The 20163-nt window shown below is 40.9% G+C and overlaps 2 protein-coding genes across 2 annotated transcripts; both read left to right on the forward strand.

Moving 5' to 3' along the window:
* The first annotated feature begins 175 nt into the window (after positions 1–175).
* On the forward strand, positions 176–16707 carry LOC114882789 (nuclear hormone receptor FTZ-F1). The gene is made up of 5 exons (XM_029199821.2): positions 176–1490; positions 11421–12109; positions 12807–13065; positions 13160–13260; positions 13341–16707. Exons 1-5 carry the CDS (start codon positions 176–178, stop codon positions 13485–13487), a joined length of 2511 nt encoding a protein of 836 aa, XP_029055654.2. The 3' UTR covers positions 13488–16707.
* Positions 16708–17734: 1027 nt separating this feature from the next.
* LOC114882643 (tubulin delta chain-like) lies at positions 17735–19635 on the forward strand. The gene has a single exon (XM_029199520.2). The coding sequence runs from the start codon at positions 18244–18246 to the stop codon at positions 19576–19578; it is 1335 nt and encodes a 444-aa protein (XP_029055353.1). The 5' UTR covers positions 17735–18243; the 3' UTR covers positions 19579–19635.
* The last annotated feature ends 528 nt before the right edge of the window (positions 19636–20163 follow it).

Below are 20163 nucleotides of genomic sequence, written 5' to 3' on the forward strand. Positions count from 1 at the left end.
CGAGTAAAGAGAACTAAAAGGGAATCCGTAACCGTTGTTCTTTTGTCGCATACAACGCCATTGGCGATATATCGTTAACCAAGGTGGCTAGAACAAGGAGAATCGTTAGCCACCTCATATATGAACCGATACGCCAGAAGCACGTTCCTCCGTGCAGTGGTTGCGCAAGGGTGATATGTTATTGGAGATGGAGCAGCATTCGGGCCTGATATCCCTGAATATGTCGCCGTTCCATCTAAGCCCTCAGGGTAGTCCCCAAGGTGCGGCCGGTGCAGGCCAGCAGCAGCAACAGCAACAACAGCAGCAAGCGCAACAACAGCAACCGCAGTACGGTTCCTCGCCTTACGGCAATTGCGCTCAAAGCCCGCCGACCACGATGTGCCACCAATCGCAATCCCAGCAACAACAGCAACATTTGTCGGTTCACAGTCAGGCACACTCGCAGGGTGGTATATCGGGCTTTGACGCCGCGTTCTTCGATTCGACCGCCCTGGAGGAACGGTGCCCGATGTGCGGCGACAAAATGTCCGGTTATCAGTACGGTCTGCTCACGTGCGAGTCTTGCAAGGGCTTTTTCAAACGCAACAACTCGCCGTGCAGTAGTAAAAAAGTGTACACGTGTCTATTTTCGCCGACGGGAGGTGGGGGAGGTGGTGGTGGAGGTGGTGGCGGAGGAGGAGGAGGCGGAGGAGGAGGAAGTAGTGGCGGCGGCGGTGGCGGAAACAGTGGTAGCGGTAACAACGGTGGAAACGGTGGCTGCGGCGGCGCATCTTCTTCGGCACTCGAGATCGGATCTTGCGGCAACAAGAAGGTGTACACGTGTCTATTCTCGCCAACAGGAGCCGGAAGCGGCACTGGAGGCAGTGGCGGCAACAATGGCGGTGGTAACGGCGCCGGAGGTGGTTGCGGTACGTCGACGACCCTCGAGAGTAGCGGCAGCAGTTATACCGGCGGAGCGTCCGGTACCGGTGGTGGTGGTGGCGGCGGTGGTGGCACGGGAGGCGGTGGTGCGGGTGCCGCTGGCGGCAGTGGGCCCACCGCAGGAAACGCCGCTGCTGGCGGTGGCGGTGGCGGTAACGCGAGCGGTGCCGGAGCCGCTGGCAGTGGCGGCGGATCCGCTACGGTAAGCGGCAATGTCGCGATACCAACTACCACCTATTCGTTACCATCTGGTACCCTCTGTCATCCTGGATTGGGCCAGGTCGGGGTTGGTGTCGTCACTGGCTCGATACCCTGTCCCTCCGACTTCCCTGACACCAAGGACATCGTCATAGAGGAGCTATGCCCTGTCTGCGGCGACAAGGTTTCCGGATATCACTACGGGCTACTCACCTGCGAATCCTGTAAGGGCTTTTTCAAGCGCACCGTCCAAAACAAGAAGGTCTACACCTGCGTTGCCGAGAGGTCCTGTCACATCGACAAAACGCAACGGAAGCGGTGTCCCTACTGCCGTTTTCAGAAGTGCCTCGAAGTCGGCATGAAGCTTGAGGGTGAGTTTTTGTTGATTGTGACATTTCTACTCGGCTTATAACCCCTTGCATCTCGTTATCGTCTCGTATGCCATTTTTTACTCTCGGTATAGATCGAACAAAACTGCCGCCATTTCGTTTCGAAACCTTCGGAAATCTCCTCTCTGGAGGTAGATCAGGTGTGTAACGACGTCGAAGGCAAATAATCCAAGGAATTTCGTACTATTGCGCAAGCAAATTTTATTTCGGCAAACATATGGGTGCTCATTTTTTTCGATGTGAAAGCGATGCATGCGGGTATCGTCGCGATTTTTATGCAGAAGGTGAAAGATCGAAAGCGCACGCGTATATGCACCCGAGTAGATTTCGATGTTCAATTATGCAACATAATATCATGGGACGGACACGCGTTTCTCTGCGCGTGCATACGTCAAAGATCTCGCATCGATCGAAACGAAGAAACAATGGAAATTTATTAAAACGTATGTCGACTAGCCTTTTTGCATTTTACCACTTGTAACAGACTCGTAATATCTCTGACGAAATTTCGCCGGTATGCAAATAATTGCCACTGCGAGAATGGATTATTGTTCCCGTTAAAGTTAAATTCTATCGCGGTACTAGCACTTTCACTGTACGTTACGAGTGTCCAGAATCGCTTTTTACAATATCATTGTCGTGTTAATATTACCGCATTATTATTATCAAGTTTTATGTTATCTCTTATTCAATATCTTAACGTACAGTGTACAATACGTCAAACGTCGTTTACGCGCGAACGCGTGTACAGCGGTTTGCACATCGGTAACGCACGGTTCCTTTCGGCAAACATCGGCCAAACCCGTTCGCGTTCGAGCATTTTCGCATCCCGTTCCTACGAACTTAACCTTATTACGCACCGTGAACCGATCAGCCGACTTCTCTTTTTTTGCAAATTCTTTCATCGATCTGACACTTCTATATCGTTCAATCAATAACAAAAAAATTCTTTATCCTCGGTTTTTTTTTTTTTTTTTTTTCTTATATTTACATGATCGCATACAGTCATTCATTTTAAGAGGATACTACAACCGTGTTGCGATCATGCGTCCACGTTGAATAACCGATTAGGCAAATAGAGTTCTCAGGTACATAGGCAATAAAGTAATTGATTTCAGCCACCGTCAATGTTTTAAAATGCAGTTAGCAGATTTATTTTTTTTCTCAAGCTTAGGCGCGCTTCATCCGCGTAAGGTTCGAATGTTTGAGCAGTTTACGCGCATTAATAGGAGGACGATTCGAATGAAGCGTCTAATGCAATTCGAGTAACTGGGTCTAGGCCCTCAAGGCCCAGCGATTAAGCGAATCTCGAAACAGGCTCTGTCGCAATTGCCGCCTTTGCACGCCGTTTTCCACGGCGTTCCTACAGCGGCAACGGGATTGCTTAACGCGGAAAGTTTCCAGAGTGCTTGCGAGCGTTTACGAAAGGAAGCAGTTTCTTACTTGCACGCTATTCAGAAATGTAAAAAAACGCTCCTCCGCGTACAAAGTTTGCATCGATTTCCCATAACGGCTCGTGCAATTTCTTCTCCCATCGTCCATCTTCATTTTTAATACATTTTTTATGAATTCATTTAACGTACTACAGATACCAAGACGATCACTTCTCACTATGTTAACGCCAGTTGATTTCCCTTTTCCCTAAAGCCCTCCATGCTCGCTACTGTACACTCTAGCCGCAATGTAGATTTATTTTATCTAGGGATAACAGTAGAAGGAGGAGTCATCTTCTATTTATTTGTAATTTTTAGAGAACCCACGTTGCACGTAACTGTACATACTAATAGCTGCGTGAAAGTGTACATATACGCCTTTAACAGTCAAAGGGTTAAATACGTTTGCCGGTCTATCGTGCGATAACACCTGTCACAGTTCTACAACGGACCTGCTGTTTGCATTGGTCCGTGAATACGAGAACAAGGCTCATTCAACGTAATGAACGTTACCTCGTACCTGCTTTATAACCGATTGAAATTGAAAACCATCCTCTCTAGGAAACCATGAATTCATCCCCCAGAGCGTGCACATTTATTAACGCAAAAGATTGTTGTCATTTGGACAGTTTATTTCTGGAGTTTTGTATAATTTTGTAACATTGCACGGCACAGAGGGTGAATAGAAAATTAAACGTTAAAACAGTCGCGACAGTGGAAACGTACATGTGTAGTCAGACATATTAGATGTTCAATTATTAAGGGTAGAAATTAGCTTCGAATTCTCATTCTTCAAATATTTGTCAAGGGTGCAAAGCTCCTTTTCGTGACTCTTACTATCACTTGATTATGCTTCCTCTCGGTAAATCGATGAAGCTTCTTTTCGTGTTCGAAAAAAGTCAGCTCAACAAACTGTGCGGACTCGTTAAACTTGGTTCGACAGAAACGAAACACCGTGTACGCGTTCGTTGGATTTTTAATTTCACTTTCGAACCCAGACCGTCATATGTGTACGGACATGATCAAATATTGACACTGGGCGTTCAATTTCGCAGCTGCGAATATTTTGACTGCTCGTTCACTGTCCTCATATCCATTCTTCTCTTTTTTTTCTGCCTTGACGACAAACTATTTCACTTCGGCGTCTCGTTCGATTTCACCAAAAAAAAAAACCACATACTTGATTGTTTAATTTTAAATGAAATCTATTTCCATTCTCCGTTTTCTTGTACTGTGAAACGTAAACGATATTTTAGACTTTGAAAAGCTAAATCTACATGGACGAATACACACGTTACACATTCATTTCTGGAAATACAGTTATAAAATTATGTAACCAGGTAATCATTCAAAGAATAACATTGGCACGAAAAACTTGAAATAACTTATGCAACGGTTATACGACATTATATTTCTTTTTCTTAATTGCTTCCGAAAGAATAATTGTATTTTTCCTTGTGTCTAATGATTAATTATTTTTAAAAATAAACACAACGACGATCGTGTAGAGTCGGAGGAGTTTCTTCGTAAATTTCTTAATCTACGGGTAAACAGATTTCATTTCCGCTCAAATAACGCCGAACAAACGATTGTTTGATATCCTTAGGTTTCACTTTCTCATTTGGAGAAGATCCACGTGTGCCGAATTCAAACCTTCGAACAGTCTTTATCTACTTAACACGTGGACTTCGACAGTGGATAATTTTGCGAGGAAACGATATTCCTTCGAGACGGTAATCAAAGTAATTGCGTTCATTCGAGATCGCGTTAAGAGGGACGCGTTACAGGGTCCTTTATGGTTCCTAGGTTTTAGGCATGTGGTTGGTGGCCGATATAAAAAGTTTTGCTCTCTCAATGTGGGTCTTAGAAACTACATAGCTTCTCAGGCGCCTTTCCTTTTCGTCATTAGCCGAGAGAGATAGAGGGGAAAAAAAAGAGTCATTTTAACCGATCCCAACGAGTTCGTTTCTTTTTTGGACAAAGAGGCAGATTTGTCACGTGGAGGCAGGCAAACGCGTGTTTGAAACGACACGTCTCACCGCGAACCGGTGAAAATTGCGCAAGTTAGATCGAGAAATTTTGAGGTAGGACGTTTCGTGTGTTCACATAATGCCGGCCGAGTGAAAGCCTTTCGACGGGGCTTGACAATTTCTATTAGATGACCGAAATGTATTTTCACCGACCGACCACACACAGCCAGTGAAATTAGAGTCGAAAAATTCGTTTGCCACTTTCGACGTCCGAAAGTTTCTTCGGACACTTGTTAGGCACGAAAAGATTCGCCACTTGTGCTACTTAAAAGATTACTTCATTGATATTACTTAATAAAAAAAAGTGCTGATTCGGTGGTACATCCTCGGTATCGATGTTCCAACTACGCGGTCAGATTTATTTATCAGGGTCCTCTGAATGAATTATTCGAAGATTTCATAAATTTCGGCGGGAATAATCCTCCCACCCCTTCTTCGAATTATCATCTTTTTCACGAATAAATTCGAGGGTAAAGCTGATACTTTCTTTCGAGGATTGGTCCATTAGAGGTACATTAGAGGTACAAGGTGTACCTGGGTCAAAGAGAAATTGATGGGAGCATTCGGGTGGTCCTAAAAGCGAAATGTACAGTATTTTCATTTAGAATAATACACCGAAGGCACAGCATTAAAACTAATAACGACAGTTCGTACCGTTTACGACTTGCGAAAAGACCATCTTTCGCATCTGCCAGCCACGTGGACCCGTAAACGAGTATACGTTTAACGGTCAAAGGAAATTCTCTGAACACGTTCGATTAGCCCTGTCGATTCCCCGGGACATAGTTGGTTCCTGTCGTAAAAGTGAGAGCGGTCACCGGTCCGCGGAGTACTTAAAATCGGTCAGCACATTTCGAGCGGGGCCGGGAGGTCTTGGTTTTAGGATCCGCCATGAGATTACATTATGGAAAGAGGGGACCTAGAAAATCAGGCGGGACGGCGGAAATCGTGGCATGCGCCTCTGTGTTTAGAAACTCACGAATTTCATAATTATTGTATTATGTTGCAAGAAGGTGCTATACCTGGCCGACTGCCTGCCTGCCTGCCTGTCTGCCTTGCCTGTTTGCTTACCTGCCTTGCCTGCTTGCTCGACTCCTACCTTCGGTGTTCAGGCGCGCGCGCGAACCAACTCGAAAGGTGGGGGAGAAAGGTTAGGTTGAGGCGGGGATTGTGTAATCCCTCGTTCAGTGGAGCCTCAACGTCTTCTTTTCGTCCAAGCTTTTATTTCTTTCTTAAATTATTCTCTCTCTCTCTCTCTTTCTCACTTTCATTCTTACCCGCCCGAATTCATATCCTTCGTAGGCACACATACAAGTAGATCGACGTGCAATCGTATCGTCGCGTGTACCATCTACGTCACCCAAGTACCTCGATACGCGTAATATTCAAATTCTTCGCAAAGCCTAACAGTCGGTAACGCGAGCGATTATTGGAGCAAGAATAACCTACTTTATAATGATCAGTTTAGTAAGGATTGAAATACCAGCGGCTAATCTCAGATCCGCGAAACGGTTATCGAGTATTAATGTAATTATCGTTGCGTGAACTACTTTTGTCGAAGTTCAATTGGAGCAGCGTGTAGTAGGTATCATCGCTTGGTAAAACAGGACACCTAACCTACACGTGCGTAGGTATATCATCGCGTTTAGTTCGCGCGTGGCTATTGGTTTTTTCCTTTTTTCAACCAGTCCGAAGATCATGTTCTTTGTTCGACTAGAAATTCAGCAAGGGGTTTCTGGTCGACGATTTTGTCCTTAATTTTTTTGCGTTCTTTCGCAATGCGCGGATGACTTCACTAACGGTCGGGCGCGTCGCGTCGCGTCGCGTCGGCTGCGTCACGGGGGGAACTTCTCTCACGCGATTGGTCCAAGCATGGGCGACGGTAGTCACGTGGTTGCACATTAATTTCTATGGGGAGCGCCTGACGTCAGTGGACCCGTGGACCAGATTTGCCAAGTGGGTTTCCCTTTCTTTTCGACATACGCGCTCTCGGGTTCGGTGCTCTTGCGTACTTATCGTCGCCGTCGTCGTCGTCGTCGTGGACCTTGCGAACCGGACGTGGGTTGCATTCTTTCAATGGTTTGCACGCGTTTCATTGCACGTGGATCTCTCCCGTGCACGCGTTTGCACTTCAAAATATACGAAAAATTCGGAGCGCATTTGTCTAGACCGTTCTACCCCTACTGCTTTCATTGCTCGTAATTATTTCGCGGAAAAGAAAGGTCGAATCGTTGAACGTATTTAAAATTTTTTATCATAGATACGCGTTATCGACTAATGCTACTATTAGCAAGCGGAAAGAGCTACAATTTTTTATCTCCGTTGCTGCGTTCACGGACAGCAAATATACATTACTTTATTTACGATAACAGTCGATTCAATACCGAAAGAGACTTTCGTTCGCATAACTTTGTATAAAATTACGCGAAACCCCTTTTCTTCGAGCGCCTGCTCGCAGTTGTCGCACCTGCGCGTCTATGACCGAACGCGTGCGTTCAAGTTTAACTTGATGCGCGTACTTTTTCACGGTTCCCATTATGGTAACATAATTTAATACCTTGACGAGCCGATGCTCGAAAGAAGCCGCATGTTAATTTAAACTCTTCCGGTCTTTGCTACCTTCGTTTCCTCTGAGAATTTTTCCACTTGAAAAATAAAAGATCACCCCTCGCCGGTCATTAATTCCAGAAAAATGCAACTTTTCCGGTAGGTGTGCGCTTCGGTGTTGCATAATAGACGAAGCCACCGAGTGTGCACGGTTTCTCTAACCATTGACGATCGATGGAAAAACGTCCCGTGTTGTATTTAACACATTTATATGCCGCTTTGGTAACACCGCGTCGCTGGTCTTGCCAAATCCCAGCGCAACCAGGCGCTAGCTGCTTCTCTCTCGCAAATCGAACGGGACAGTAGATATAGGTGTCACGATCGTGATCAATGATTCTTCGGAGAAATTTTCACGGGGTTCGAATAAATTCGGTATACCCACATAGTTTTTGTCTCGATAATCTCGATCTCCTAGCAGCGGTCTCCCTTCGAGGGAGGAGACGAAAAGACGCAATAATATGTCACGCGGATAGAATCATCCATTGTCCTTTTACATGACAAAAGCTTCCATTGTGCCTCCCTGGTGAAATGTATCGATGATTCCGTATCGTTCGTATAATGGAATCGAGAGAGCCGGCTCGAAATCCATCGCGCAACGATGCAATTTCGTGCGTCCTGTGTCGAGCTTCCGGTAGTTAGACCGCCGAGACACAATGTTCCTCTGGTCTGGTCACGCGTTTCCACGGGTTCCGACCCACTGGGCGGCCCGGAATTCGATTCGTAAATACCATTCAGCGTGTCGTGCTTTGGCATATATATACAATACTTAAACGATCGTCCGATCGAATCGTGCCGTATATCGATACGCTAATGCCCTGTGCCCACGCGAAACGCCGCCACCCACTCGGCCCGCAGACGTGCCCTCCTCGTTGCCGCCAGTTCAGACCGTCGAATCTCCGCGCACGTTCCGCGTTTCAACCGTTTAACGCGAAAACGTGGAAATCGCGCGAACACACGTGCTCCGCATACGCATCGTTCGAATTACAGAATATTGCGGTTCTGGGGTGGAAAGAGTTTCATCGAGTTTTACAATCTCTTGCATTTTTGTACACGTCAGAAAATAATAGCGATGCCAGCAGGTGAAAGTAGTTTTGCGTGTCAAGCAGTTTTATTTTAATGAAATTGCATTGCACAAAGATTTTTACGAAACAACGGCGACCTATAGACCGCCCGTGTGCGTTCTCCGCCGCGTCGGTCGGTCGGTCGAAGGAGTAAAGTTTAATTTTCTTGCGAATTCGTCACTCGAGAGGGTTGATTTCCGCTTTGTAGCAGAGACGTCGCAATTTCCTCCGCGCTCCGGTGCACCTGGCTTCGAATTAAGAGAAGAAAGATCGTCAAGGTGGTTTGATAGAATCAAGTTTAGCTACGATGTAGGTCAATCATAGTCTTCCTCGAGACATTGCTTTCAAGGAAAGAAAGAAAATAGAGGGAAGTGATATAAAATAGTTGTTACACGTGTTAAATAAGTGACCGGTACAACGCGGTGGCTGGTTGGTTGCGTAGCGTTTAAACGAGCCATCGAGAACAAGTGGCCGAAAGCAACAACCTGAAAGTCAAGTTTAGCAACTTTCGTTATTGGCTTGCTCTCGTCGACTATTGTCTGAATTCCCAGCTAAGTTGCTTGCGTGTAAGTACATTATTAGATAGAGAGAAAAAGAGGAGAGACGACGAAACGTGTGGCGCGCGTTCACCGCGTCCGATACACGCTCGCGCGCTTAATCCTTCGGATGATGGATGACGTTCGCTTTGCATACCGTTCGTCAGGAATTAATAGGAGAAAAGTTGGAGAAACGAATGCAATCGTCGAATGTCAAGTTTACGGGCCGATCCGTCGCGTGACTCTAGAGGAACTTGGAGCTTCGAAACGAGAGATAAACGATTCGTCTCGAAGGAGATAACGCGAACTCCTCTTTGGAAGAAGGTGTAGCTGACGTCGCGAAAAGGGAGAAGCTGTGCGACCCGGAAATAATCGAGGGAGATACTCCTGTTGGTCGCAGATGTTAGGACAGTGCGTACACGTTGCGTCGAGGGAGGGATTGGAAAAAGGGCACGGTGAATCGAGGAAGGGAAGAGGAAAAAGAAACAGAGCGAAAAAGATGGTGGCGTTGGAGGAGGAGGCAAAGGGAATATCGCGGGAGAGTAAAAGAGAGGAGAGAGGAGGGAGGAGGCGTAAGCGGGTACACAGACAGGGTGGCGGAGGCGGCAATGTGGATCGGCGGGGCGAGGTGTTGAGGGAAGTAGGGTGCCTAGGGAAGGGAAAAAGTAGGGTTAGGTGACGGAGGTGTCGGAGGCAGAGGGGGGCGGCCCTCCTCCCTCTGGGGGACGGCTCAGGCAGAAGTGGACGGGCAAGCGATTCAACCTCCTTTCACTTTCAACGAGCGCGCACCGCGCTTGTTCGCTCGCTCGTTCGCTTGCTTGCTTGCTTGCTTGCTTGCTTGCTTGCTTGCTTGCTTGCTTGCTTCGTGTGTTTCTGCCGACGACGGATAGAGCAAACACTTTGTACGAAAATAGGCAACGCTGCCAATTTAACCGCGTGTCCACCCTACAAATTGTAAATCATTCAAAAATCCTCCCCCGATTTGCACCCTTCCTTCTAAAGGGATGGGGCTAGCCCATCTGAGCGATTTCAATGTCAATAGCGGCACAGATTATTGGAAGTATTAGACATAGACATTATATTATATTATCGGGAAATCGTGGGTCCTTCCCGTACGAGATACGGGGAACGCTCGCCATCGGGCACACGACCTGCTGCTCCGGGAGCGTTGCCATACCCGCGAACTTTCTGCACATCGCGATGCACATCGATGAACTAGCAACACCTTTTATGGCGCGAGACTTTCAGTAATTCTTTCCCTTGTTTCTTTCCGATAAACGTTCGAAAGTCGACGGCGGATGCCGTTTAAAATGTTGACAAAGCAGAATAATTTTAGCGTCTCGAGACGAGGGGCAATCAGTTTTTCTATAGCGTTGGTAGAGAAAAGAGACTGGTTCTTGCGAGGGAACAGTATTAATCCCTGGCCGACGAGGGGGATCCATATCGAGTTCCTCTGCTAGGCCACTTCCGACCCCCAGACCACACATCTGGCCAGCTCTTGTTTACAATGTGCATCTTAACTCCTGCGATGTAGCAACACACGATGCTGGTGTTGCTGTAATATCGAAAGATCCCCTTCTTCGATAGGTTTTTAACATTTTCCATTAGAGTTTTAGCATCCTCCGTTCGAATGATATAAACCAGGCTCGTTGAGGGAATATTAATATTAACGAACCGGTGAACAAACATAACAGAGTATGTTAACAGGTTGTCGCTTGCAGGCTAATCGCGAGCAATAAATAATCGGCGTTGGCAAGTCGCAACGGTTCGCTTTCAACAGTGACGCGTTCAACGTGCCAAATAACACCTGCAGCTTTCGTAGGTGGAGATCCATGTTTCGCGCGTAGATATAGCCGTTTACAAGATACGAGTAGACACTTGTTCGATCGTTTCGAGGGGCTGAGGGGCTGCAGCAGGAACAGGAATAGCCATGAGCCAGTTGCTCTTTTGTCCAGTCGCAGTCGGCCTGCAATTATCCACAATGACGGTGGGCTCTCTTGTACTTACTATGTACCCCCGAAATTCTAGTCGCGCTATAAATATAGTCGAACGTTCTTAGCGAAAGTTTAAATGACGGGCGAAGAGAAAAGAAGAATTAGAAAGTAAAGGAACCTGTGTTTCGCGTTATTTGGTATTCAGGAAAAGTTTGGAAAATAACAATAAATGTCGCGTCGCGGATACAATGACGAGATGATGGAACGTGCTGTTCAGAGCCGTTCTTACAATTGTTTTTTTTCTTTTGTAGCCGTGCGAGCGGACCGGATGAGAGGCGGTAGGAACAAATTTGGACCCATGTACAAAAGAGACCGAGCGCGGAAGCTGCAAATGATGAGACAACGGCAGCTGGCACTGCAAACGATACGCGGCAGCCTCGGTGACCCATCGAACTATCCCTCCGCCGTAACGCCTTTCCTGCATATTAAACAGGAGATCCAAATACCTCAGGTCTCGAGTCTAACGTCTTCCCCAGATTCGAGTCCATCCCCCGCAGCCGTGGCCGCTGGTCTGGTCACGACCCAAGCTGGCAGCGGAGCTGGTCAGCATCAACTGATCGCACCGTCCTCACAGCCAAATATTTCTGGCGGTAATCACCTACACAACCTCAACCCTGGCCTGGATAGCAAACTGTGGACTGCCAATTCCACAACCCCTAGTCCGAAGGCCTTCAACTTCGGCGAACAGTCGACGCAACCTCACGGGCCGACTGGTTCCGCACCCTCGACCGCCACCTTGAAAACTAGTCCGATGATAAGAGACTTCGTGCAAACGGTCGACGACCGCGAGTGGCAGACATCGCTTTATGGATTGTTGCAAAGCCAAACGTACAATCAGTGTGAAGTGGACTTGTTCGAATTAATGTGCAAAGTGCTCGATCAAAATCTCTTCTCGCAGGTGGACTGGGCTAGGAATTCTGTATTCTTCAAAGATCTCAAGGTTAGTGAAAATAAATTCTTGCTTCTTATGGGGAGACTTTTCAAGAAGTTATTCTCAAAACTTTCAGCGTCGTCTATGCGTTATCGAATTTTTCTTTTTATTTATTTTCATCGAATCAACGATATAACGTAGATAAACGTGTTACAATCATTTATATTTAAATGAAGAATTTTTAACCATCGTTGGGAATCTTTTCAAGAGAAGTTAGTTCTTACCGATAAATAACTCGTCGCTGGCCTGTTGGTAGTATGAGCGGGGATGTGAGGTAACCAACAGCATTGCACAATCACTGAATGATTTCAAGCATCGCCTCATATCTAGGTCATAACAAGATACGTTTCTGGGTTATGGCGGTTGCCCTAAAGCAGGCCCATGTTAATTATAAACCGTCTACATTAACCGATTATATTGTTTTTACTGTTTCTTTTTTCTTCTTTTTATTTCATGTAGACTTATAAAAAACTCCGTCACGATTTCATTGATACCTCGAGTCATGACTTTTCTATTTTCCGAACAATATGGAGCAGAGATACAAAGTTTTTACCACTGTTTAGATTATTCTTTGTAAAAATTAATACAGTAGATTTTTGTATTTTTCAACGAATACAATTTTCGTTTAAATTTTACTCTGAATAGCGGTGTTTCACCAGGCAATAGGACAAAATTGTTACATAGTAATATAATTATTTTTAAACAGGTTGACGACCAAATGAAGTTACTACAGCACTCCTGGTCGGATATGTTGGTGCTTGATCATCTTCATCAAAGGTTACACAATAGTCTACCTGATGAGACTACGCTTCATAATGGCCAAAAGTTTGATCTCCTTTGCCTCGGCCTACTTGGAGTTCCTTCCTTGGCAGATCTTTTCAATGATTTATCGTCGAAACTTCAGGAACTGAAATTCGATCCTTCGGATTACATATGCATGAAATTCTTGATGCTGCTCAATCATGGTACGAGTTTATGCATATATCAAAATCGTACTATATGGAAAAGAAAAAAAAAACCGACAGATTTTGATATGACCATTTTTGTTTAACTATGTAGAAGTTCGTGGATTAGTTAACAAGAAACATGTGCAAGAAGGTCACGAACAAGTTCAACAAGCTCTTTTGGATTACACATTGACATGTTATCCTTCTATACCGGTACGTTTATTTTATGTACGAATTTATATTAGTTGTGTTTGATGAAAAATTTTCGTTTATATTGAATTTTCTATAAACAGGATAAGTTTAATAAGCTGCTAGCAGTATTACCAGAAATCCATGTGGTAGCAAGCAGGGGAGAAGATCATCTTTATCAGAAGCATTGTAGCGGTGGAGCACCAACTCAAACACTTCTAATGGAAATGCTTCATGCTAAGAGAAAATGAAACGATAGATTCGTTTGGCATTTTTGCCATGAGTTAGTCTATTATTGTATCTCAGAAAACAAGATAATGCCCCTTATTGTCAGAGTGGACCTCAAGTACCTATTAAGAGCTAATGCTGCTTAGGTGTTGGACCAAGTTTAAGGGGCCCTGGTTCAATAAATACCTAACGCAAAACAAATCAAGTATAGACGTACATACTTTACATATATACATAATATATATGTATTATAAAGTGTATCTAAATATATAAACATAATGACATATATTTTCTATATTTGATGTTGAAGTTTTAGAGATGTATCCATGGAGAATTATTACCCCTGTTGATGGGTACAAGCGCAGGGAAAACAGTAAGCAAGATGCCTTGAAAACAGTACAAAGGGTGGTTAACAAAATATTGGTCAAAGGGCAGGCAACTTTTATCTAAATAAGTAAAGCTATTTTTCTAATACTAGAAGCGATTATTTTTAAGCATATACCACTGAAGCCTTGCTCTCATTTGAACAAAAAAGATATCCTAATAGTAACAAGAAAGAAAGAACGAACGAAAGAAAGAAAGAAAGAAAGAAATTGCCGACTCTGCGGTCAATCATGCTTCTGCAAGGGATTCAATGGGCATACTTGAACGACAGTTAAAAAAAAAATTTCATGTGATATACTTATATATACATATATAGATATATGTCGCACGGCCACCTGGGCATCCTTAGAACTTCCTATGAAAGAAAGAAAATAACTAATCTGCATTTTGTCACACTTGCACACAGCAGGGCTATTATATTGTAAATACTAGTTAACACATTCCAATTACGTTGTAAAGTATGAATCATGTTAAATATGTAATTATAATATTTTGTGTATAGTTTAATAAAAATAAATATATTTCTGTTGCTTACTGAGAAAAGAAAATCATTAGCTACTTAATGTCTTCACTAATTTTAGAGTTTTATTCATGTATTTTTCTTCTTTTATTATTTTTCAAATAGGTGGCGGAAAAGAATAACCAGAAAAAATTTGCGATATCTTATAATTGTATATTGTATCATAATAAAGATTCTGTTTAAGAAATAAAAAAAGAATCATTGGAGCAAGGTTTATGTGGTCCTACATTATCTAGCGATTAATACTAAGTATAATAAGATCAATATTGTCTTATCGCAGTTGTTAAATAGATAAATATTTACTGAATGTTAAGATAGCGATCGAACGTAGTAATTTTTCACTAATAGATTATTATTATTGTTTAGTCAATAGTCAGAAACTTTTCAGTGCTGTGAAGGTTGTCTTTTCGACGCCTGTGGTATCTATGCCATCGGTAAATTACACGTGCTACATTCGAGGCTCAAGCGTGGCAACAGGAACAGAAATCTTTGCTCGTACTGGTAGGCTGGTAGTACCACCCTTTGCAACTCCTACTGTTTATATATCCTCTATCAAAGAAGTACCTGGAAAAATAAAATGCTATTTTACTACTTTCACTTTTCCACCGACTTCGATATAAGATGTTAAATATAGATGTAAACAATTTGTTGATGTATGTAAAAAGAGAACTCGATGCCACATTAGATTAAGAATCGAGTGTTGAATCAAATCAGGAGGAGTAGCTGCGAGTAATACTACCATGAAAAATATATACACATATATATATATATATATTTTTTCGAAAGCATGCATGTACTTATCGTGTGAGTAAAGATTTGTGTCCACGGTCAAATTTTTTGCAAATCTTCGACACAGATTATTAAAGATAATGATAATAATAATTGAAAAAAGAAAAAAAGAAAACTGTATTAACGTGTTCCCAAATTTTCAAATCGTCTGGTTCTTTTCTTGATTGATCGATATTTGAAATAGAAAGTTTACATTATTTTTGGCTCTTTAAAAATATTAAAGAAAACAAAAAAAATGCATTACTTATATTTAACTCGCATATAAATGTCTACCTCTTCATAACTGTATTAAGTCTTACATTTTTACATTTTTAATAAACCACATACCTCAGAATAGACACCCAGATAGCAAATTAAATGGAATGTATGAATGTTACCTACGTAGACTTAACGTCTACGACTTCTGTAATATGCGTAACAAACAAAATATAAAAAGTTCCATTCAATTATTGTACCCACTGTATTTCCATGTTAACTATGTTAGTTATCGTTATGTTTATTCCAAATTAGTCTATACTTGTACATGGCATGTACAAAAATACATCTAAATCAAACTTGATAGCTACTAACAAAATTTTTCAAACTCTACTTAATCCTGTATTGCTGTTTGGGTAAAATCAAATTGAAATCATATTGTTTTTATTTATTATTATAATACCATTCATCATCATGACATTTCGTAGAACGTGTCGGTCTGATAATTTTGGAACAATCAACAACAAAAAATTACAAACACAAATATTTCAGAAACGGAAATTGTCTCTTCTAAATACGATCCCTGAATCAATGATATTTGTATGTATCCATCCTATTTAATCGTCCGCTCGATTCTGTTATAACATGTTTAATTAATAATTGTAACTAGGAAATACGAGACTAGTGGTGTTATAAGCATTATGTTAAATATGTACAGTTACCAGTTATAATTGGCAAACAATCTAATTTAATATCGATGTGATTTTTTGATCCAATAAATAATTGGAATTAACCATTATACAAAAGAGAAAAAAAATATGCGTTGTTAACACTGCCATTAGGAGTTGGCAATTGTAAATTATGTAGAAAAAAAAAAAAACAAATGATTGATTGTAAATATATCTTTATTATTAACTAATAACTGTTCCTTCTTAGGATTGACAGCGCTATTTTTTATATATTATACTGATTGAACTCCTATTAAACAATAATATTTCCCTAATTGCACTCCTATCTTTGGTATTATTGTAAAATGATGTGCAATGCCCAAAGGACGTATGATAGATATCAAAAGGAGGGTAAAGGATGGTACTATTTAAATTATTAAGCAGACAATTTTCAGAAATTTACAAGTAGTATTTCAAAACATTCTATAATTGTTTTCTTTATACATACAAGATATTATTTAAATGCGTTTATGTACAACACAACAAAGTTTAATATAATTTGTAACAATGGTGTCATTCATATACAAAATAACATCTATATTTAAAACATTTATTTGCTTTGTACAAATAAGGTAACAACATAAGAAAATGCACAGTGGTTAATAAAGACATCGGCTAACTACTGCATTTAGCTTCATATTCTTTATTCACACTGTTTATATGTTATATAGTATGTGTATTTTATTAAACGTATTTACTTATAATCTTATAAAATTCTGCCTCTACATAGTTCAAAGACAAATTATTTTTTATGTTTATATATGTTATCGATTTATCTTACTTGAGGCATCTATTTTCCTTCTTCAACACGGTTCTCTTTTTCGTGTAGTTATTCATCTTTTAATCTAATCAAAAAAATTAATCCACCTGTTGAAATATTTTATAACAGATTCTTAAAACCATATTTAATTTTACAGCGAATTTACTGAATACTTTATTTCGCTAACAATCAGTGAGGGATATAATTAACTAGTAGTATAACAAATTTCAAAAAGTTTAGACTATTGTAATTAGGAAAAGTAAATCCCTTTTACTATTCAATGAATTTTCTTCTTTAAACAAAAACACAAAACATTATTAGAGATCTGCTAGAAGAAGCATTACTGATCAGTTTCGTGGTAGATACATTCTTACATTTTAAGATGGAACGCTGTGCGAACATTTTAAAAAGACCGCTATAAATTAAACTTTTTAATATTCGATCCTAGCGCCATCTGTACAATAACAGCTGAAACTACTCGATGATTTACCGATGTGGCAGCCAGCGTCGAAGTCGGTAATGAAGAGAACGCCCATTTTCGCTAATCATTTATTTTATATTAACAAATTCAAATAACTTTTCTGTACGTTCATTCCTTCAATATTCTTCAAACTGAAAAGACATGTTAACTTTTCAATTCTTTATTTCTCAATTATTAATATAAAGAGGGCACCGCTAGCGCCATCTATTGGTGTACAGCGGAAGCTATGCCGGTAAGCTAACCAGTCGATAAATTGCTGAGTAGTTTGCGCCGCTATTGTATAGATGGCGCTGGGATCGAACTTTTAAAAATTTAATTAATGGCGGTCTTTTTAAAATGCAAGTTTGTGAATGCACGTTTATTACTCAGTTAATTAAATAATTTTTCCATCTTGTAGGCCCCTGTGGCTCGGGGGGATTAGAATTCGGCCACGGTATCCCCTGCCTGTCGTAAGAGGCGACTAAAAGGGGACACACACACACAGACTCAAGCAAAGGGTATGGCGAAAAAACAGAAACAAAAGTATGGCAAATGTATGAAACATTGTAAAATGCAAAAAAAATGCGCGGGGTTTGGGGTTGGCAGAAGCATCCCAAAATCAGAATTTTGGGCGAAATTCGTGGTATGGTATGGTTTCCATCTTGTATTGATTTTAACAAATTTTAAAAAAACATGAATCAACTATACTCTGTCCACATAGAAAAATTCCCACTTGGGGTGCTTGGAACCCCGAAATCATACCCCTTCAAGAACAAAAGCATGTTCAGTATTTTTATATCTGTAGTCACTGGTACTTATAAATTCATGTGGTTCCTCGTGTTTTGCATTGTTTGTATCATTCTATGGTTTGTATTGTTTATTGATTGTGATGTCACCAAAAGCTTTATATTAACGATACTTGTCTGTCATACTAGTAAATATAATGCTTACAATACAATTTGGGCAATGTGGAAATCAACTAGGGCATACATTATTTTCAAAAATATCATCTGATTTGGAATGTACAAACACAGGGATATCATATAATGCTAATTATCAGTATTCAGAAGATACATTTAATAAATGGTTTAATGGTATATCTAAACATAATAAATGGTTACCAAGAGCAGTTCTTATAGATACAGAAGAAAAAGTAATAAGCAAAATTTATAAAGATAGAAGTACACCATGGACATATTCAAAAGAAAGTATCATTTGCCAAGCTGGTGGTGGTTGTGCAAATAATTGGGCTTTTGGTTATTTAAGGAAAGGACCAGAGTTAAGCAGTTTAGTTTTAGACTGTGTAAGACAAATATTAGATGTAACAGACTATTTTGAAGGGTTTCTGTTACTTCTAAGTTCAGCAGGTGGAACAGGATCTGGGATTGGTAGCTTTATTGCACAAACATTAAGGGAAGAATATAGAACAAAACCAATTATTACTACAACAATATTACCATTTTCCTTTGGGGAAGTATGTACCCAAAAGTATAATACATTACTGACATTGGCAAAACTGTATAATCAATGTGACATAAATATTCTGATTGAAAATGATCAAGTACATAATATAAGCACAAATTTATTAAAGAAATCCAATACAACATTACAAGATATTAATGCAATTATTTCAGAAAAGTTATTAGCTATTTTTCAACCATTAAATGATACAAACATGAATTCATTGTTGTCTCAGATAGCATCTCATCCTTCTTATAAATTAGCAACAATCAAAAGTACTCCGCATGTATCTACAATATCTGCAGAATATGAACCTGTATGTAACTGGAATTCATATGTACATCATCTAAAACAAACACTTCGAATACCCAACTTAAACATGCAGTTAACTAATGCTGAATTGAAAGCACCAACTACCTCATTTAGTAGCAGCACACATTATGCATATGCCTGTTCAGTATCAAATATTTTAATAACACGTGGACTTACAACAGACAATGATTCTATTGTCACTAGTGACTTTAAAGAGAAAAATTTGTATGCAAATTGGAATACAATTGATTGGTTTTCTCACTTACACCAAAATAGAAAAATTTTAAACCATGATAAATTTCTTGCCTTATTAACTAATAACTCCCAAATTTCGAATCCTCTAGATTTACTTTTAGATAAAACCTGGAATTCCTATGTTCATGCTGCGTTTTTACATCAATATAAACAGTATGGTTTGGAAGAAGATGATTTTTTACAAGCATTTGCTCTGCTTGAAAATGTTGTAAAAGAATATAAAGAATTAGTTGCTCACATGAACAAATAATAAATTGTGGCAAATTGTTTATTTCTCTAAATACAGTTAGCTGCATAAGTAATTGAACATGTATGGTACTTTTTCAATGCAGACGTTATGAAGTGTATCTCTGTATCTCTTACATCCCTGAATTTTTTATATCCCTGCATCCTTACATCTCCGCATCACAGTATCTCTTACGTCTTCGTATTCCTTACATCCCCGAATCCTTTATATGTATACCTGCATCCCTTACGTCTCTGTATTCCTTAGGTCTGTGCATCCCTTATATCCCTGCATCCTTTACAAGTTCGCATCACAGTATCTCTTACATCTTCATATTCCTTACATTCCTGAATTCTTTATATCCCTGCATCCCTTACATCTCTGTGTTCCTTAGGTCTGTGCATCCCTTATATCCCTGCAACTCTTATAATAAATATATTATAAAACCTGGTTCAAGTAAAGGTAAGTAAAGGTGAGTAAAGGTAAGTATATTCTGAATTTTTGAATTTTCAATTTTTGGCCCTCTAGCGGGAAAAATGCGAACTAAAATCTCGACCTCGAGTCAGCGCCATCTGGTTTTGGAAAAAGGAACTATATCATGTCGGAATT

This window comes from Osmia bicornis, chromosome 5 (genome assembly GCF_907164935.1).
Source record: "Osmia bicornis bicornis chromosome 5, iOsmBic2.1, whole genome shotgun sequence".
NCBI classification, from domain to species: Eukaryota; Metazoa; Arthropoda; class Insecta; order Hymenoptera; family Megachilidae; genus Osmia; species Osmia bicornis.

Coding starts and splice junctions, on each gene's coding strand:
- LOC114882643 (XM_029199520.2), top strand. CDS start 18,244: ATGCTTACAATACAATTTGGGCAATGTGGAAATCAACTAGGGCATACA.
- LOC114882789 (XM_029199821.2), top strand. CDS start 176: ATGTTATTGGAGATGGAGCAGCATTCGGGCCTGATATCCCTGAATATG. Junction 12,110..12,806: donor TATTCTTCAAAGATCTCAAG/GTTAGTGAAAAT, acceptor ATTTTTAAACAG/GTTGACGACCAAATGAAGTT. Junction 13,261..13,340: donor CATGTTATCCTTCTATACCG/GTACGTTTATTT, acceptor TTCTATAAACAG/GATAAGTTTAATAAGCTGCT.